Raw genomic sequence first — 21,217 nt, forward strand, 5'->3', positions numbered from 1 at the left:
GCCTGGCAATAAAGCCAAGGACAAGTGAATGTATTTATATGAGCATGTCCCTTTGCCATGACTGTCCCCTCTTCCTGTCATCTTCTTTGTGAACATAACTGAAAGGATTTTGCATTGGTGTATGTCACTGCTCACCCCTAAGTCAAGTTCAGGCAGGATGCCAAGAATGAGTCCATCACAATATCTCTACAAAAAGTAAAACGATTTGCAATTTATATCTAAATAAAAGGCCACACCTCTTATAAACAATGAACTTTTTATAAAAAGACAAATGTACATATTTACATACATGTACATATGTGGTCACACATGACTTAGTGATTACAAGGCGTTTCCAATTTTAAAAATCACACCAAGATACTCACACTTCCCTCCCAGGGCCTGCTGAGGGCTGCTGGGGCCCGCCTGAGGGGGCAGGTGGGCACGGGGCAAGGCACTATATAAATAAACAAAGGCTGAGAGCTTGGGGGAAACGTTAGTGTACACCTCTGATCAGAAACGTGGCAACGTCCACAAGAAAAAGTGCCGAGTTTTGTCCCAAGCCCCTCAGCCCGAGCAGGGTGGAGCTCCTCTGAGGCTGAGGGAGCACTGTCCTGCAGGGCCCCATTTTCCTTCACATTTCACTGGCTTTGGAACAGTCCCCAGGGCTCAGCTGGGAAGGGAGGGGGTTCTTTGGGAATAGGATTCACTTAGTGCAATTGTCTCTTAGTGCAGAGCCAGCCCTGGGACTGGTGCTGTGCTTTTCTGAGGTCGTTGGTCTGTTCCCTTGGGCCACCTCAGTGACAGCAGAACCTTCTCCAGGCAGCTGGGCTTAGGGGGAAAAGCTGGAGGCTGACTCCTAGCTGAGACCTCCACCTGACACATCGATCTCAGAACCCCATCTTCCCAGGAGACAGGGCCAGCTTTATCCCACAAGATGAGCCCAGATCCCGGCCTGCCAGACCCCAAGAGGCCACTGTCCCAAGGAGGGAGGCCCCATCCCTGCTCAGCAATGGGGTCATACTTTGCCATGTCAAGGAGCCCATAGGAGTCCTGTTTCTTTGCATCACAGCTACCATGATGACAGGTCCTACTTGCTTAGGGGAGTAAGAGGGGACCGGGGCTCAGCTACGGTGCACAAGGAATGGCCTGGATGGAGGGCAGCCTGACTGGGGGCAACAGGCTGTCCAGCCAGCTGTTGTCCATGTTCTTCAGATCTGAAGCTATCAGCCCAATAAACCCTAGAAGATGTGAAGAAAGTTGTATGAGGGTGGAGGGTGAGTGCAGTGTTCTCCTCCCACCCCCCAGCTCTATCCCCATAGGTCCAGACACAGCAGCCTCTACCGTCCACCCACAGCAACAGGGCCCCCCCTCATCTTTAAGCAAACTGCATGAATGGGAGCAACAGCCAACTCACAAGCTGTCTGTACCAAGAAGAGTTTAAGAAAGGTGCTCTGCCTCTGCTGCTCCCCAGCCCAGCCCTCCAGCCCTCTCCCACCCCCTGCATGGTTCTCCCTTCTCTGAGAAATCTAGTGGATCCAGAGACTTCTTACCCCCAGGGCGGTCAACTTCTGGCTCCTCCTTGCAGCTGAAATCTCCATAGAAAGACGGGGGCTGGGCCCCAGGTTCATTGAGCAGGTACCCCTTCCCATCCACATTTGTCGGCTGCCATCCTGTCTGCTCCAAGAGCTGGGGACAAAGGAGCAAAATGCCATTGGCTTACTTCCAGGGCAGACTCATTCTGTGGCCCTGCCTTCAGAGAGCTGAAGCTTCCCTGCCAGGATCATACCCTTGGCCATTTTCACATTCTCAGATGGATGCAAATGTGGAATGAAGACAGGACAGGGACCTGGGAGGTGAGGGTCTGCCCTGGACTCACACTCCCACATCTACCCTCTGGCACAGAATCTCTAAGACTTTTCCTCTCGACTGGGTAAGGACATACCAACTGAGAATGTGGCTTAAAGCAATGATTAGCATAGTGATTCAAGAAAAAGAGGTCTAGAAAAGCTAGAGATAGAGCTATGGCTATGTCTCAGGTTGTCTATGCTGATGAAACAAAGCCTGGGTACACTGCTGCAAAACTTGTTATATTCACTTTTAAAATTGAAGCAGGGGGGAAAAAAACCTGCTTAAATAATGTGCTTTAAAAAAAAAGAAAAAGGAAAAACCCCATCAAATTACAGATCCCAAAGGGTGATTATTAAAACCTGATGTGCATTTCCCTAACTAACAGGGCAGCAGGCCTGGGGCATGCTGGGGAGGAAGACACAGGCCAGGGACCCAGTGCTGATGACAGCTGACTCAGAGCTGTTTGAGGCCCTAAAGCCTGCTCCAGTACAACCTGTCAGAAATCAGGCCTCCCTCCCATCCTCACTTCCACAGCGTCTTTCCCACCAGCCCAGGAGGGCAGTGGTCCCCAGCCACATGGATGTGGCACCTGTAGGACTATGGAGGCAACCAGGTCACAGTAGCAGCTGCCTACCCTCCGATTTGTGAGCTCTAAGTGGTTTTCTCTCTCCTCAGAAGCAGCCACTTCAAAAGAGTGCCCAAGGTGGAATGGGCCTTACCTTCATGATGTCCTCAGTTAATTTCCCTTCCTCGTCCTCATCTGTTGTGGCTGTGGATGGGGAAGAACAGAGAGGTTGGCTGGCAGTCAGCCAGGCTTTCCCCAGCAATTCCAGCACTGCCAGATCCCCCTGCCCCTTCACATGTCCCCACACACTGACCTCCCAGCAGATATCTGCCTGCCATGGAGATTCCAGAACAGGTCATTGTCCTAGTGACTCAGCCTCCCAAACCCTGAAGCCACACCTCTTCCCACCCCCTTGCTTCCTTCCTCACCCTCAGAGACTGGGCTGCAGAAGAGCCAGGAAAACTAGCAATGTTAGACCAAAATGCAGCCCCTGGCCCCCATTGCCTCTTTTCTCTAGCACAGCACAGGCAACTCAATGCCAGGTGGAGTTCTGAGCATCTTCCTGCCCTCAGGACATCCTTCCCAGGACCCAAACAGTCAGGCAAGCAGGCCCCAGAAGCACAAACCTTCAGAGGTGGAGGGCATAGGTGACACCTGGAAGTTGTACAGGTCACTGGTGCTGTCTGGCACAATATCCACTGGGATGTGCCATTCAGGGAGAGTGCTACTAACGGTACACGGTGACAGGGCTGAAGGACAGCAGAAACCACACGTTAGAACTGTGTGCTCTCTTAGTTTGCAAGATACCCAGCATCCCCAACCCTGCAGCCTGCTCCAATAGGCCACCATCCACAAGCACAATGCATCCTACAGCCAAGAGAAGGAGCCATCCCAATGACCTATTTGGTCCCCTGCCAGACTGAGCCCACCTCACCTGGAGTAAGGGCCCGCTCAACCTCTAAGTCCTGCCCAATGTAGCCCTGAGCTGTGTAGCTGCTGTGGTCATCAGGCAGGGTCGAGCTGCTGAGTCCATCGGAGAAGGTATCGGGACTGGAGTCACCACATGACTGCAACAGGAGAAAGAAGCTTAGGCCCAAGCTTGCTATGGCACTTCTTCCATTGTCCACTCTGACTCCCGGGTGACCAAAGACTAGCAGCTTAGGACCACACTCACCTTCCTCTTGGCCTTGGTCTTAGCATCTCGGCTGGACTTGGACTTTCTCTCTGTGAGGCAGATAGGCTGTCAGTCTTGGTATAGGCATACCAGCCCCAGTTGCCCCTCTTCCTCCCTCCCACCCTCCCTGAGAGCTTTCTGATGACCCAAAGCCCTCGGATACCTTTCCTCTGGTTCTTGGTGAGGGGTGGGAGCATCCGGTACACCCGCACAGCTGAGCTGCCTTTGTTCCTGCTCTGGTCCTTCACTTCCTCAATGTCTGGCAGGGAGTTCATGGCACAGCGAAAGTTAGCCTTCCATGTCTTGGGATCCGGCTCCTTTTCCCCTGCTTTGTATCGGCCTAGTGGGCACAAGAGTGAAGAGGACTGTCAGGGCCATACGTGGGGATCCTCAGCCGACCCCTGGCCTGGAAGGAGGAAGGAGACAGTACCCCTAAGCTCTCATGCTGCCAGAGATCCAAACTGGCCAAATAGCAGGTATTCCTGGGTGACCCTCTGCAGGCCCTGGGGGCTCTCAAATGCCCAGGCTTGGCTCAAACACATCCCGCAGGTCCTTCCTGAAGGACCCAGCCAGAAGCACTAAAGGGCCCATATGTCCAAAAGTGCTATATTGGTCCTAGACCAGGCCCAGTCTCCCTGCTTGGTCTGTCAGCAGCCAGAGAGTAGGGACTAGGGTTTATGTGATATTTCTAAACACAGGAGTGGGCAAAAAGTAGGCATCAAAGAACAGTTACTGATAAGTGTGCTGACTGATCTGAGATGGACCAAGAACCCAACACTCAAGGATAAAAGGAGGCTGCCAACCAGATGGGCGTTTGGCCAGGACCTTGGTAAACATCAAGAAAATGGAAGGCCTGGGTCTCTTTCATTATCCAGGTTCACAACTGCTTTTTCCAAGGAGAACTTTAATCCAGCCACAAACTCTGTGAAACCACAGTTTCTAAGATACTGACTTCACAAGTTCCTTTAAGAACTTGCTGAAACGATGAACTTTTCCCCCAAAAGTACAAGTCAGCCCCGTGCTCACTCCCAAATTCTGTACACCATCTCAGGGAATTCAGAGACCCCAATGAAGGGCCTCTGTGTTAACAGAAGTGACTCCCCTTGTCTCCTCCCTGCCCCAGCCCCCCCAGGCCTGGAGACCAGGGCACACACCTGTGTGAATGGCCCAGCTTCGGAACAGACAGGCATCTTTGTTGATGTCCCAGCCATGCTTGGCAGCATGCTTCCATGGAATCTGGAAGATCATCTCCTCCTGAATGGCACACATAGACACAAATATACAAGGCTATGTCAGCTCAGAGGCCATAGGCTTTTAGCATGAGTCTGCCCGGCACCACCCCCCACAACCCCACCAACCCTGGTCTGGGAAAAGGCTGACTTCCCCTTTTCACCCTGACATCTGGTTTAGGTTGACCTATCCTGAGAATGGCTTAAACAGAGTACCACTCTAGATCTCTCAGAAGGGGCTCTGGGTTCTGAAGAACTGTGGCAACATCAGCTCAGCAGAGATCTCCCTCTGCCCGTTACAGATGTGCTGGGACCCATATAGAGCACCTTAGGATGCTCTCTGGTGCTTTTCAGCACCAACATGGAGGTGAGAACTCCATCCGTTAGATAGGGGCTGCTTGGGACACCTGGGACCACTGGCTCCTGCCCAGCAGATCCTGGCCATATACCTAAGGGAGCCCTGGGCCAGACTTGGTTGCTAACTATGTGTGTGACCCTGGCACTGTCACTGTACCTCTTGGTCCCTCACTGGTTTCTCTTCTGTGAAATGAGCAATCACAGTGACAAATATAAGGACTAAGTCTCACTGTTATCATTACTGGTGGTTAACAGTACAGATTTTTGAGTCAGACTTCTCGGATTCAAATCTTAGCTTTATCACTTTTTTGTACAATCTCATCTATCTCTCAGTGCCTCAGTTTCCTCATCTGAAAATGGAGATATTAATAGTATCTACTTCACAGGGCTACTGTGAGGATTAAAGGACACAATGTAAGTCACATTATTAGCATAGTGTCACACTCGCTTATAGGGAGTGTGCAATAAGCATGAGCCATCATTATTTTTATTATTAGTATTAAGTTTGCAGAGTCTGTGTTGCTCTTTGTGCACAAGCATGAGGTTTTTTGGGCCTGGGCAAATGGTGCAAGGTTAATTCTTGGGTCCCTTGCTGAAACAGCCATCTTGTTGCCAGCAGTGTCCACTTCTCTGTCTCCTGTCTCTCTGACTGGAACCCTGCAGAATGCTGGGTGTTTATACAGGTCTCAGAAGAGACCAGATGGCTCTGCAGATGCTGAGAGTCCTTGTGCTGGAAACCATCATTGCCCTCACGTGGGTGTCTGTCGTGTCCATATCAAAGAAGGGAGGAAGGCAAGTGGGACCCAAGACTGGCCCTTGCATACTCCCTGCATGCAGGACCGACTGGGAAGCACATATGCCTCCTCCCCATCACTTCCCTTTTTGAGCTGCATCTGAAGCTTTGGTCCCCCAAAGAACATGTGTTAAGATAGTAGCAGAAAAACAAAAGTTACACTCACTTTATTAATCCAGATCAGCCCTGGGATTTGGTTGGAATTAATCTGCATCTCTAGCCAGGGTCTCATGCGCATCCGAGTGATGGGCATGTTGGCTGTAAAGAGAAAACAGAGGGTCCTGTTTGGAGTCTGTTGAGCAGCCCCGAGGCACTACCCTGCCCAATCTCCCCACCCCCAGGTCAGTCAGTTACTTTCCCCAGCCTTGAGCCAAGCACCAGGCACCACAATCACGGGGGAGGGGGCTTTCACTGGAATAAAACTGCCCTCCAAATATTTTCAGCGTCTTGGGCAAAAACACTTCAGCCCCTTCCCCCACATTCCTCTAAACACTTGGGAGAAGACAGGCATGCAAGTGATAGTTTCAGGATTTATGTGCAGGAAAAACAGATAAAATACAAAGATATCTTAATACCAAGACTTTCCTCCTCAAATTCAAATCCTTGTGGAAGGGAGAGGCTTCTTTTGGTTGACGCCAAGAAATTTCCCTACTAGAGTTGCTGCCACTAGCTGTGCACCTTCCCTAATGGCAAGCAGTCACCCAGCATTCTAACCCCACCCCCCGTCCCATCTATTCTACGCGCTCTCAGACAACCACAGTGCAGAGGCCGGGAAGGCTCTGCCCCTCCTGCCTGGCTCCCCGCCTCCGCGAAGAAGCCGAAGGAACACCTGTGGCGCCTCTTCCCGTAGCCCCAGCAGGTCTGCCAGCCAACCAGGGCAGCAAGCCCCAGCCCCCCAACACCTGCACGTACAGCCTAAAATGTGAGGCCCGGGTGCAGAGCTGGGACCGCCAAAAGACCGCGTGGGGAGCACAGGGCGCCCACGCGCGGACGTACACTCCAGTCCCCAGCAGCGCTCGTGGATGCGCGCGACAAACCTACCGAGCCACCCAGAGGCCCCGCGGCTCCGCGCACACAGATCTGCGACAGCGGCCGGGCGCCGGCAACCTCGGCTCGTGGGCGGTCCACGCCGCGGCCCGCCCTCCCCGCGCTGCCGCTCGCCGCTCCTCCAGCGCCCTCACGAGCCCGCGCGGGGGCCAGGCAACGCTGCGCGCCCGCGACTCTCCCGGCTGGGGTTGCCGGCCCCCACTTCCTGGAGCCCCGCGCGTCTTTGTTCGACGCCACCGGTCCCCCCCCGCAGCGAAGGCGGGCTCACCTCTGCAACGGGCGCGATCCAGCAGCGGCACCCGAAGGTCCCGGCGCGGCTGGGGCAGCTGTGCCGGCGCGGGGAGCGCAATTCCGGAGGGTAGCGGCGGGAAGGCAGAGGATGCCCGGGTCGAGGGGCCGTTGGGCTCGGCTGGCTTTGGCTTGGCACTGCTCCCACTGGCCTCTGCTCGGTCGGGCTTGGACGCACGTCCTGCCTCGACGAAGGAGTGGCGCGCTCTGCCGGGGCAGCGGCGCCGGCGAGAAATCTAAACACTTAGCGGGATTCCCCCAACCCAAGCCCAGCCCCGCCTCCTAAAGAGCCGCGAGGGCGCCTATTGGCCAGCGCCGCCCCATCATTTCGGGGAAATCAGGCTGTTGTAGAGCTAGCGGCTAAGGGGAAGTACAGGGCGGCTGCTCCTCCCCACCCCCTCCGGCCCGGCGCCGCCGCCCTGGGGCGACCGCGGGCGCGCCCTGTCCTCTCCCACTCCCCCCCCCCCACACACACACACCGGTTCGCCCGGGAGAAAGCTGTCCAGGAAAGCCAAACGCCCCCGGCCCGCAGTTGCTCCCCTCACTCCGCATTCTTCCAGACTGCTGGCTCCTGTGGCCATCTCCTCACCCTCCTCTCCCTGGGAACGTCTATCTTTTGAAAGCAGGTGAGGAGGTCACCCGGACACCTGCCGTCCTCTTCAGAGTGGACACACTGGGATTGAATCCCCGTAAACTAGCCTGGTTCCTCAAGCCTGCTAATGAAGGAAGGGTTTCAGCCCTCATACTACGCCTTCTTGAGGGGTGACCCACGTCCTGGTCACTCACCTGCCTTGGGGGATTAAGGGAAAGCCTACTCTGCCTGGGGTGCTGCCTGGGGCCACCGAAGGAGAGGAAATCCCAGTTTGGCTGCTGCTGTTGGCACGGCTGGAAACCTCAATCTCCTCAACTAGAAAATAACAAGAAACCCTATTTTGCTGGTTTACGGTGACATAGAAATGATGTCTGTAAAGCACCATGCCCCCCACCTGGGCAGCAGATGCTGCTTTTGAGGTCCCTACCCAGAACCTAACTGTGACAGAGAGGCACCTCTCTCTGTTCTGGGTCTACATCCTTGGGACTGCCCTACAGCTGACCTTAGGATAAAGAAGTGTTTCAGAGAAACTCACTGCTGATTTGGAGAAGGGCTCAGGGAGCCTTTTCCTCCTTGCACTCCTGCCTTCAGCCACCTCCACAGCCTCACATGGCCCTTACATGGGAGCTCCTTAGTAGTTGCATTGATGTTGTTGTCTCCACTTGGACCAGACAGGTTCTAGGCAGTGGGGGGGGGGGTGGGGGGGGGACGTGGAATTGCTTAGGGATGGCCAAAGCCATGATCTGGCCAAAGAGTTGGGGAGCCCAGGTCCCAGTCCCTTGAGAAAGGCAGCTTCTTAACTCTTGTGCTTTCAAGTAGACCTTGCCCCACTTGTACTCCTAGAGGCTGAGCTGAGTTTTCCATCCAGAACTCTGGCCCAGCAGATTCCTTCCTTCACCTCCCCAAAGCTGCTGACTCAGAAGTAAATTGCTTGTCCTGGCAGGGCTAGTTGTGTCACTCTCACCCAGCTCCCCCTCCACAGCAGCACCCAGTTGCAGTGGTGCAAGCTATAAATAGACATTGATGTAGTATTGCACCCATCAGTCACTCTCCTGCCTCCCTCCTACAGAGGAAAGGTTGGCTTGATTCAATTCTGGTGCACCAGAATCTCATGCTGTGACTAACACCAAGCTTGGTTCCCAAGAGACCAATAAGAATGGGTCAGAGCCATCTCCCAGATAGTGGTGGGTGCAGCAGGTGGAAGAGGCAAAGAGGCAGAAGGAGCTCGGAAGAATGAGCCTAGCTGGTATTAAGCAAAATGGAAAAATGGAAGATGCTGAAGCTGGGGAAGGGGAAGAAGGGTTGGGGTGCTTTAAGTGACAGATGGACTGGGAACCCACTACAGAGATCAAGAGCTGAACAAGAAGAGCTGAAAGCAAGTGGCTCCTGACTTGTGAAGTCTGTTTTCTGTGCAGATGCTTGTCCTGTCCCTAAGAACCTGATATGGCCACTGGAAAATTCAAAATGAGATCAGGGAAAGGAAGTTTGCATCTCATGTTGTGTCTGAAATTTACCAAAATGACCCTTTTAAAGGTATTAGGAAACTGTAAAAAGTGCTTTAAAACAATTTTATTTTAATTCACAGATAATCAGGTGTATGTGGATCTATATCTTTCCATGTCATGAAATGTACTTCTGCAATATAATTTGTAGTGGGTATATATTATTTTCTAATAAGGATAAATAAAAATTTATCCATTAATCTCCTAATAGAGGACATTTAGGTTATTTCCATTTTTTCCTTTTTTTTTAACTTTTTAAATTTTATTCATTTTGAGAGAGAGAGAGAGAGAGAGAGAGAGAGAATCCTAAGCAGGCTCTGCATGGTTAGCATGGAGCCTAATGCAGGGCTCAAAGTCATGAACCATGAGATCATGATCTGAGCCGAAATTAAGAGTTGGACACTCAACCGAATGAGCCCCACAGGTGTCCCTCCATATTTTCCTAATACAAACAACACTGTATAATTAAATCTCTGCCCACATCAATAATTTTTTTTGCTTAGGAGAAATTCCCCAGTGTTTAGAATTTACTGATGAAATTGTCCTTTACATCTTTGAAGGGCTCTTTGACTTTTTTTTTTAACTTTTATTTTATCTTGAAGCCTGTAAGAATCTGCTTATCATGATTGCGGGTGCTATGCTACAAATCAGTGAAGTAAAACTATACCATTTAAGTACCCCAAGTTTTTGTTGTAACTACTCTTTGAGTACCATTCTAAAATTATCACACATTCCCTATGATGCTAAGCAAAACAGTCTTCCCTAGGTTTTTCTTAGTAATTCAGGGCTAGCCCTTTTCTCCTCTTTGACTCAAAATACTCATCTTCTGTCATTCCAGCCATCCCCTCTGGGCAGGTGACCTCCAAATACAACCTTCTGGGCACTCCACTACAATCCAGTCCACCACAGATTAACACATACACAAACAGAACTCTTGGCCTCCCATATCTACACTGCCCCCAGCAGCTTTCTCTCTTCTTAATTCCAGCTCCTTCCCAGGAGAAGTCTTTCCTGTCCTCCTCCCCTCTTTGCCTCACCTAGTCCTCTGGGTCCTCCTTCCCTGCATCTACGTGTTTTCACATTCCAGGACCAGACTGTTGTTACCACAGCTTCCCCTTGGGTCTCCCTCCCTGTCAGGCCTGCCCCTCTAGGCAACTCTGCACTACAGTGATCCACCTAATTTTGTTGACCTCCCAACATTCATGTCCACCAGGAGCTTCTGAGCTTCCCCAGACTCTTCAGCCCCACATTCGAGTTGCTGCTCACTCTGGTCCCAGGAGTCCTATTCCAGCCTTATCTCCCACAGCTCTCCTATCCTTGGCAGTAACGAGAGGTCAGTGGGAAGAATATAGGATTTGGGTCTGAAAGCCTGGGTTCCTGTGCTTTTGCCACTGCTGTGACCCTAGGTAAGTTACCATCCCTCTTTGGGCCTCAGGTTTCTCATCTGTAAAAAAGATACTCTGGGGCACCTGGGTGGCTCAGTTCCTTAAGGACTGACTCTCGATTTCAGTTCTAGCCATGATCTCATGGTTTGGGGGACAGAGCCACTCATCAGGCTCCTTGCTGACAGCACAGAGCCTGCTTGGGATTCTCTTCCTCTCTCTCTGCCCCTGTCCTACTCGAGCATGCTCTGTCTCAAAAATGTAAACTTAAAAAACAAAAAAGAGACATTCTGTCCATGTGCAATTATTATGAAGAGGAAATAGATATACTATCAAACTTTCTTAATTGTAAAACATTAGTCAAATGACACGTATTAACAATAATGCATGAACTTTTCACTGCATTTCTATTCTGTAGTTTTCTCATGTCTCTGCTTCTTCCATTTGCTCCTCATCTCTCTCTTACTCTGATATTTGACAACACTCTCTCCTCCCTCCTCCATCTCATTTCTCCCCCTTCCCCTCCCCACCTAACACACTTCAGTGTCAGTCTCCATTTTAAGGCTCAGAGCAAATATCTGGTCCTCTATGAAGTACTACCAAAGCTACCAAACGAAAGTCCTTCCCCTCCTCAGAATCCCCTGGCCCTTAACTTTCCTGCACTTATCACCTTTAGGAAACCAAGTCTGCATTTTTCTGCAAGTGACCTGAATAGGTTCCTCACACCTGCACATGGTGTTAGCTGGGGGTTAGCTCTGGTCTCACTCACAGAATGCCTCCCATCTATACCATTACTTAATAAGGGTAAATTTCACTGTATTAGGCCCTGGAATTTTCTAGGCTGGCAGGGCCTCCTTTGGGGTGATTTCTGCAATAGCGACAGAGGCGGAGGCGGCAAGATTACCCCTGTAGGAGGCTCTTCCCCTTGACCAATCCTGTCCCTAGCCCCCTCCCTTAGGCTCTCAGAAACACAATGTTCACCCCCTGGGGCGGAGGGGGTAAGGCAAGGGGGTTGTTCCAGTTAGTTCTAAAGCTCAGGACCCAGTCAGACCCAGTCAGGCTTTAGCCAGGTTTTTGAGACTAGGGGAATCCAGGGCCCCAGTGGGGCATGCTACCCAGGGAGAAAACCAGAGTCCCCAAAGCAAATGAACCTCAAGCATGCCTTCCATTCCAGCCTTCCAGATGCAAAGGGAGGCCTTTCTGAGATGCTCAGAATCTCTTTCAGCTATCATCTCTATTTTCACAGCAAACCTGGGAGGCAGGCAGTCCTAAACTGTGAAGTGCAGAGCACAAGTCAGGCATAAAATCATCAGAAAGCATCCATACGCTTGTAGAATCCAGCCATCATCACCCATCCTGAAAGGAGCCTAGTTGGAAGAAAGAAAGTCATTTCTGAATTCATTCAACAAATATGAATTTGCACTCCTGCTCTGGGCCAACTCCAGGTTTGGCTCAAGACTAGCCCCTCCCGTCTCACGGATCTGGCAAAAAGGCTGCATGACACAGCAGAATAAGCGTTGTGCTCTTACAAAAATCATAAATACAGAGTGGGAGGCTGCAGCTGGCTGCAGCTAGGGGGTCCTGCGATGGAAGAGTGGGCCAGGAATCGCTCCGGCGCTGTGGACTGTTCCGGAACCTCGGAGGAGGAGCGGGTGTCAGTGTGGGCTGCCGATGATGCCCTGTGCAGTTTCATTTCTTATAAACACTGGGTTGGGAGGAAAGAGGCCTCAGCTCCCCATCCGCCCCCGTGGGGCCCGGGACGGGGCCGGGGGTGGGGAGGGTGCTCTGAGGCCAGGCCTGGAGGCCACGTCCCACAGTGACTCTGCATGGGAACAGCAACCACCCCGTCCCCCCACCGAATGGGTCCCGCAGTACCGCCTGGGCCCACTGTCTTTCGCCTAGATTGCCCCTGGCAGGGTCGTAGGCTTTTCTGGCGGCATCAGCACCTCTATTTCGCCCTAGGGAAGCCGAGTCCTTATCTGGAGGCCCTCGCCTCCAGGTGACCCACGCTCTCGCTGCCCCAGCCTAATATAGGGTGTGTGTGTGCGCGTGCGTGCAGGGGAGAGGGCACAAGCCCTACAGGCTAACTTCCACATTCCTGCTCGGCCCGGCTGGGGGTGAGTCGGGGTAAACGGCTGGCTCCAGGCTGGCCGGCTTCCTGGAAAGGGAGGGAGGGCGGAGAAACGCAAAGCCTCCCAGCCGTGCCGCCCGGGTGGCAGCCTGGGACCGCCCCACCCCCTCCCCAGCTGGCTGCCCTGCCCGTGCCAGGCGGCTCACCTGCCGCAGCCCAGGGCACTTCCTTCTCCCTTGCCCAGCCTCCAGCTGCGGGCTAAGTGTTTTCAGCCGGCTCCGCAGCTCCAGGCTGTGTGAGCTCCGGCAAGCTGCTGAACTGCTCTGTGTCCATTATCACTCCCTCCCCCACCCGGCGTTGAAGCTAGTAACACTCGGGGGGGCAGAGCTCTTTGTAAACGCCCCAGCCCTTCCTTCTCGCCCCTCTGGTTGGCGAGTACACAGTAGGCGCACAGAAATGGCGCCCACCTCTATGCTGCTGCAGGGGAAGGCCGCGTGGCGCGGCCGCGTGGCGCACCCCCGCTGGGGCACTCCGCGGACGGATGCAGCCCCAGCGACTCCAGTTGCACTCGAAGCTTTCCAGTGGGAGGCGTGGGTGTGCTCAGCAGCTGGGCAGAGGCTACTCGCCAGGCTTTGCGGGTGGGGGAGGGGCCGGCCGGGCAGCCCAATTGGGACCGGCCCACCCGCGCGGGCCCCAGCCCCCACGCAGAGTTCTGCGGGGCTGCGCCAGAGGGGCGGGGCCTGGGTTTCGGTTTCTTGCAAACTCCGCGGCCAGAGGGAAACCGAGGAGTTTCCGGGAACCGCGCCGGGAACGCCGAGGTTCGCGCGGCGGCGTGGGGCGGGGGACGGGCGCCCGTCCAGTATCGCGGGTCAGTAGCCCTCTGGAAGTTCCAAGAGGAGCTGGGGAAAACCGGCCCCGGAAAAGCCCCACCTGAATGCACCTGCCCCAGCCCCCACCCAGGTGGTGTTCCCACAGAAGGGGTGGAGTGGGGGTATGTGAGGGGCTGTACATGCAGGGGTGGGAGGGACTGTGCACAGGCAGGTGGAGGCTGAGGAATCCGGAGGCCCCCTCAAACGGCTGAGCTCCCCAATAGTATCACTCATTGTATATCACGTCTCGTTTTATTGTCATCATAGCTCTTATCATTGCTGAAATTATCCCCTTTGTGGACTTTATTTATTTATTGGAGGATTTTTCCTACATGACTGGAGGGTGCAGCCCTGCCTGCCTAGTGCAACCTGCTGGATCTCCAAGGTCTAGAACAAGATTAAGCACAGGGAGGGTCTTGGTGCTTTTTGTGTGAGTGAAGAAATGGAGTGAGAGGTATTTAGGGCGGGCCTTGTGGCCTTCTGACCTGTTCCCAGGGGATCTCTGGGCCCATCTCTCCTGGCTCCCTACCCCTGTCAGGTCCTGTTGATGTCCCCAGGTAAAGGAGTTCTCACTCAGTAAGAGAGGCCTAAGCCCCTTTGTGGTGGGGGGAGTCCCCCTGAGAACTGCCCTCTGGATGGGGTGGTTGGGCATTGAGCAGACCGTAGTCATCACAGAGGAATGCTGGCTGTGAGGGTCAGCCACTTCCTTCCCTCACCAGCGCTTGCAGCTCAGGCCAGGGATGATTGTGGGTTGGGCCTGGATCTGAGCCAGGAAGGATGGAAGTTTGGAATGGTGAGACAGAGTCCAGGACCCTCCCTGGCCTTTTCAGACCAAAGTAATGCCTGGAGTCTGGGTGGGTAGTGTCACCTAAATTCTTGCTTTTGCGACCTCGAGTCTGGGAGAGAGCCAGGGAAACTCCAAATGCTGCAACAGTGGAGCCTGTGCTCTGAGCACAGCCCCTGGTGGCCATCATGACTCATCCTGGGAATCCCAACTCCGGGGGCTGCCCTGGGAATACAGCTCAGGACAGAGAGGGGGGTCCCCCTATGGGGGCCGGCAACCATGATAGCAGTTTAGTGAAGCTCCAGACCAATACGTTATTGTCTGCTCCTTCTGTTGCCCAAGGCTGGACCCATTGCTGGTCTTCTGCCCAGTCCAAATAGTGTCTTTAAGACATGGAGCCAAACCCTCATCCTCACCAAAAAATTTGACATAAGAGGACCTGGTTTTCAGAGTGTCTGTACTGGGCTCCATTTGAGGTCACGTTTCAGAAAGTCAGTGTAGCTCAAGCTATAAGATAACAGGAATGTGTCTCTGTGGTTTGGACTCAGCAAGTGCTGAGTTATAGGTATATTTACGTAAGGAAAGTAGGGCATGAGTTAAGAGAACAGGGTGGCCCAGTGGGTGCTCTATCCTGTTCACTCCAGTAGCCCCAGGTTCCAGCCTTGGCTGAGCATAGCAGATGCCCTGTGAACCATTGTGGTGTGGATGGAGATGGATGGGCAGTGGATGGATGGATGGATGGATGATGTATTCAGATCGTCTCAGCATTGTGCACACTTTCCCTGAGATGGTCTTGGCAATGAGACAATTTCCACAGGAAGTCTTGGGTGCCCCATAGGGAGGAAGGAGGGAGGGATGTTGCTTTCCTGAGCAGCGCTGTGGTCATTTCTGTCTGGTTCTGTCCTTCCAAGGAGATCTCTGCTCCCCATTACCTTGTTGACCTGTGCCTGTTAAGCCCTGCTGAGAGATTGGGGGTCCAGTGACAAGGGCCAGCCAGCCACAGAACAAGGGGAAAGGGCTGTTAACAATAGGTGGGTGCCATTTGCTCTCTTAAAAGGTGGGTCCACAAAGGACCTCAACTTAGATAGGACCTCAGCCAGGTGTGAAAGGTTCCAGTGCTTTCTCTGAACGTGTCCTCAGGAAAGCATGTGTTGACTGACCAGCTGACTGGCAGGAGCAATGAAGAGTCAGCAGAGACTGACCTGCCTGGACGGACCAGGAGAAAGCATGACTGTCTGCTCTCCGGTTTGGCCCATGACAAGCCACAGTGAGTGTGTCACTGTGTCGGATAGCCAACATTAAATGTTGCTGCGTCCATACTCAGGGGCAAAATGGACAAGCGTGTGCTGTGAAAAGGAGCTTTCTACACCCCAGTAAACAAAGGCATTCTCCCTTCCTGGAGAACCCTTATGAATGTTAGAGATGGCTTTTCACAAGGGCTGGAGGGCACATGTATGACTTTGCTTTTGGTGGAGCAGTACCTCCAGAAGGCTGAAGACTTGGGGGCCTCTGAAGGTCATGGAATGTTGCTCAGCCCTGTGCCTGTGCTGGCCTTGCAGGGAATTTAGAAGTGAGCAGCTGTGGTTCCCACCACTAAGCTGGATGTTCTCCTAGGGTAGAGGATACAAGTATTATAGTCAGAACCACCTTCCCGGCACCCAGCACACTCTTCACAAACAGTAGGCACTTAGTATGTACACTGCTGATTGCAGAATGACAGATGTGTGTGATACCTGGAGCAGTAGACAAAGGGGTAGAGATTGGTATTGAGACAGGAGCTATTGATCTTAGCAGGGTCCACAGATGGCTGCTCTGAAGATGGGCCATTCATCAGGGCCTTGAAGGATGAGTCAGTTTAATAGGCTAACCATTGGAGAGGGCATTCCAGGATGCAGGAACAGCCCAAGGAAAAGCTTGGAGGCTCAGAGGTGCAGGACAGATTCTGCCTGCAGTACGGCTTCACGTGGCTGCCTCAGGAGCTGACGCTGGACCAGCCAGTGGGGGCCATACCACAAAGAAACGCAAATGTACTCAGTAGTCTGGACTTTATCCTGGCAGACAAGGGATCCTCAGGGAAGGACCTTTGGCTCCACTCCTTCTAGAGAACCAGGATCTGTCGTCAGATGTTTGCTAAAGTAAATTCTAGGGCAGACCCTGTGAGGGTAGCTGGGAGTGACCTATGCTCTAGAAAACTTGCCATGATGGCCATGAAGGATGAAGCATGGGGAACACCAGGATGGACTAAGATGAGGGAAATAGTCTCTTAGGCCACAAAACATAAGGAGGCGGTCACTTTCAGGGGCCAACTCTATACTTGCATGACCCTGAGAGTGAGTGCCTCAAGTTTGGCACCCCAGGCACTGACTTGCTTCACCCTGGCCTGGGACCCTGCAGTGTACTGGAGGCAGGGCAGTGGACAAGATGCAGCTCCTTTGATCTATGCAGATTAGGGCTATGGCCATAGGGACTGAGAGAAGTGGACCTACCTGAGATCAGGATCAGAGGACAGGATTTGGGGATGGCTGGGATGTGGGACGGGTTGAAGCAGTACCCTTCTGAGGGTCTCCATAATTCCACAGTCTGGGAAAAGTGTAGAGAGGCCCCCCACTCTGTTAATGTAGTTTGTATGCCTGTAACTGGGGCCAAGGCCAGACTCTGGGCCTTGGCTTTGTCTAGGTTATAAGTCTGAGGAACTGAGGGTTATAAGTCTGAGGAACTAAAGAGAGTAGGGCAGGAGGTTAAAAAGGCCATAGCCTTTCCAGGTCAGGTTGTCCAGGTTACCAGTGACCATAGCTAGAACCTGAAGCAATAAATACACCAAGACTCCTGGGCCCTGCCCTTTGGACACTGGGTGTGTGGGCATGATAGGCAGGGAAGGCTGGATAAGGGTGCCTCCACTGCTGGATGGGGCGTGTCTATCAAACCATAATCCTGCTGCTGTCCAGCAGGACCAGAGTCTACCCTGAGGTCCATTTGCCTTCCCAGGATTTAGTGGTTGGGCTACCCTAGCTCCCACCCCTGGAAGCTCTGACCCTGTGGCAGCAGCGCCCCCTGCTGGCTAATAGACAGACCCTCCCTACCCCTCTTTTTGGGAAAGGAGGTGTAATGATCTAGGGGAGGAAGAAAGGTCAATGCAGGTTTAAAGGACAGGAGCAGGAATTGAGGATGGACTTTGGCTAAGGCAGACAGGCAGGTGTCACCTCGTAAACGAAGCACCTGCTTCCTGGTCAGTAGCCTTTGAGCAGGAAAAGACAGAGATGGCATTTTCTTTTCTTCCTTTTTTTTTTTTTAATCTTTTTCAATTTTTTTTTATGTTTTATTTATTTTTGAGAGAGAGAGTGTGAGCAGGGGAGGAGCAGAGACAGAGGGAGACACAGAATCTGAAGCAGCCTCCAGGCTCTGACCTGTCAGCATAGAGCCCGACGCAGGGCTCGAACTCATGAACCGTGAGATCATGACCTAAGCTGAAATCAGATGTTCAACCAACTGAGCCACCCAGGCACCCCTTGAGATGGCATTTTCTAAGATGACTACTGAGAGAGACCAGAGAACAAGGACTCTGTCATCTATCCACCCTCCCACCCTGTGCTGGCATCATGGCCCAGAAAGGCTCGTGTCCTGTTCTGAACACATGTCTACCCAGGTGGGCCCTGGCAGGCCCTCAGTTTCTCCCAGAACAAACCCCTTGGGCCCACAGAGGATTTAGCCTGGGAATGAGGGCCAAGGGATAGGCTGCAATGAGGCAATGCCCTGGGCACTCTAAAAAGAGGAAGAGTCATCCTGAGACAAAATTCCTGCTTCAACTATCCAATCCATTCTGGAATGGAGGTGGTGGCATGTCAACAGAACAAAATCAGAGAGAGCCCTTGAGCAGCTATGTGGCTCCTCTGATTCATCCTCCTCTGGACTCATTCCCTCCTGAGCTCCAGGCCAGGGCCTCAGGACATAGGGACCAAGTTGGAGTTCTGGGTGAGATTTCCAGTAGACAGAGGAGTGAAAGGGCCTTGTGCTGCCCCTGAGCCACGAAGTCCACAAACAGAGCCACACCCTGGGCAGCCACTTCCCAGAAGTGCCTGCCACAAAAAAAAAAAAAAAAAGAGGGTAACTTTCACCAGTGAACCCTGCCCACCAATGTCCCTGGCATCTGGAGTCTCCACTTCAGATAAGAAGGTTAATCAGAATTTGTTTACTCTTGGTTACATAGAAGGCTGAAGCCTCACCTGGTGCCTGGGAGTCCAGGAAGGGGTCTTGACCCCACAGAATCTTCTCTCAGGCCAAGACAGTGTGAGTGACTGCTATTCTCTTAGGATTCAGAGAGGGCCTTGTGCTCAAGAAAGCAGCTCCTCACCATGCTCCAGGAACGGCCTTGGCAGCCATCTTGATTCATCAGAACAATGTAAGCTCTTCACAGAGACTCCTCAGACCACTTACCTACCAGACCTTCAGGGAGCATTGAGGCCAATGGGAGAGTCCATGAAGAGAAGAAACTGGTGGCACTGTGTGTGAAAACTTCCCGTGTACCCTAGGAGCCATGCTCATCCATCAGGCCTGGAGGGTGGGAGCAAAGAGCTATCCTCAGTTCATGGGAGGGCTGACCCACCAGCCTGAGGATTGTGGGATAGGAAAATCAAGTTGCAGACGCCAAGAAGTATAGGAGCAGAGTAACAGCAGAGGAAGTCAAAGAGTCTAATTTCTTTGAGAAGCAGGCCTTGTAAAGGCCTTTGGGCTGCGCCTGCCACTGCACAATTGCCTTATGAGCATTCTGTGTGGGCCTAACAGCCCCAGCAACCGAGATTAGGCTGCCCCTGGGTGGAAGCCCTTATAAGAGCCAGGAACACAGCAACTGTGTCTCAAAGTGCCCAAAACACTTCTAGAGGAATTGATCTTCTCTTTTAGGCTTTTGTGAAAACTTTCTCTGGTCATTTTCCTGCATGTGTACCTTTTCTCTCTCTTTTCTAGCTCAGGAATGCTTTTTGACCACTGGTGCCATGGGGATGGATTACTTGACAAATTCAGACAGCAAACATTGACATTATGGCCAGGTGCCAGGTACAGAGGTAGATGATTTGGTTCAGACATTCAACAAGAATGTTTGAACCTATAGGATGTGCCAGGCATGGCTCTAGGCACTAGGGATATGGAAGCAAACAAGACAAAGTTCCTGCTGTCATGAAATTCCTATTCTAGTGGAGGCAGGTAATAAACAATGGGGAGAGTATCATATGAGTTGTCATATGATAACTATTCTGCAGAGAAATAAAATGGCATGGTGTCAGACAGTATGGAGGTAGCCAGTTTAGATTTGGTGTGCAAACTTTAGATTTGGTCCAGGCAGAGAGAATCGTGTAAAGGTCTCAGGACAAGAATAAGCTGTGTGTTTGAGGGAAAAGATCATTGTGGCTGCAGCATGGCAGATAAGGAGGAAAATGCTAGAAGATGGGGACAGGAAGATCAACAGGGGTCAGCTGAGGTGAGGTATTTGGGGCCCTCTGTCAGAAGCTTGGGCTTGATGTGAAGGGAATGGAGGGCCTTTGAACAATGTGGTACATGGAAGTGAAAATATCCAGTGTGCATCTTTAAATGTTCACTGGCTCCTGTTTGCAGACTGGACTATAGTCCAGTCTAAGACTTTATGCAAGTGCGAAAGCAAGAAGATTATGGAGTAGGAGGATGATCCAGGAGAGATGAAGCAGGATGGTGTCACTGGAAAGAACAGGGAATAGAACCAGGCAGAGTTTGGAGGGGAAGCCAAACAGAAGTGAATGAAATGTGGTGGCTACACAATGGGAGAAAATATGCATAAATCACGTATTACTCATATATCCGAAAACGAACTTGTGTATAAAATAGAGTAGTTAACCCTTATCGGTAGTTTTGCTTTCTGTGTTTTCAGTCACCTGTGGTCAAGTGTGGTCCAGAAGCAGATAATCCTCCTTCTGATGTATCATTCATAGTTTACAGCTATGTTACAATACCTATATCATTCACCTCACTTTATCTTATCACATAGGCATTTTATCATCTCATATCATCACAAAAAGAAAAATGGTGAGTACAGTACAATAAGATATTTTGAGAGAGAGATACCATGTTCACATGACTGTTATTACAGTATACTTTTATAATTGTTCTAATTTATTTTTGTTGTTAATCTCTTTCTGTGCCTAATTTATAAATTAAATCTCATCATAGGTATGTGTGGATAGGAAAAAACTATAGGGTGTGGTACCATCCACAATTTCAAGCACCCACTGGGGTCTTGAAATGTATCCCCTACAAAAAAGGGGGGACTCCTGTATATAAAGAATGCTTACAACTCAATAATGAGAAGATAACACTTTTGTTTATTTATTTATTTATTTATTTTTTTTTTAATTAAAAAAAAATTTTTTTAACGTTTATTTATTTTTGAGACAGGGAGAGACAGAGCATGAACAGGGGAGGGTCAGAGAGAGAGGGAGACACAGAATCTGAAACAGGATCCAGGCTCTGAGCTACCAGCACAGAGCCTGACGCGGGGTTCGAACTCAGGGACCGCGAGATCATGTCCTGAGTCGGTCAGATGCTTAACCGACTGAGCCACCCAGGCGCCCCTTAAATTTTTTTTTTTAACATTTATTTATTTTTGAGACAGGGAGAGACAGAGCATGAACGGGGGAGGGTCAGAGAGAGAGGGAGACACAGAATCTGAAACAGGCTCCAGGCTCTGAGCTGTCAGCCCACGGACCGCGAGA

At 51.8% G+C, this 21,217-nt stretch overlaps 1 protein-coding gene across 1 annotated transcript; it reads right to left on the reverse strand.

Annotated features, from left to right (window-relative positions):
- Positions 1–239: 239 nt before the first annotated feature.
- Positions 240–7,558, reverse strand: IRF1 (interferon regulatory factor 1). Its single transcript, XM_045488437.1, has 10 exons — positions 7,264–7,558; positions 6,115–6,206; positions 4,724–4,823; positions 3,733–3,909; positions 3,570–3,619; positions 3,330–3,462; positions 3,022–3,144; positions 2,550–2,599; positions 1,533–1,668; positions 240–1,220 (listed from the first exon to the last, which is right to left on the reverse strand). Exons 2-10 carry the CDS (start codon positions 6,199–6,201, stop codon positions 1,108–1,110), a joined length of 969 nt encoding a protein of 322 aa, XP_045344393.1. The 5' UTR covers positions 6,202–6,206; positions 7,264–7,558; the 3' UTR covers positions 240–1,107.
- Positions 7,559–21,217: the final 13,659 nt, after the last annotated feature.

This window comes from Leopardus geoffroyi, chromosome A1 (assembly GCF_018350155.1).
Source record: "Leopardus geoffroyi isolate Oge1 chromosome A1, O.geoffroyi_Oge1_pat1.0, whole genome shotgun sequence".
NCBI lineage: Eukaryota > Metazoa > Chordata > Mammalia > Carnivora > Felidae > Leopardus > Leopardus geoffroyi.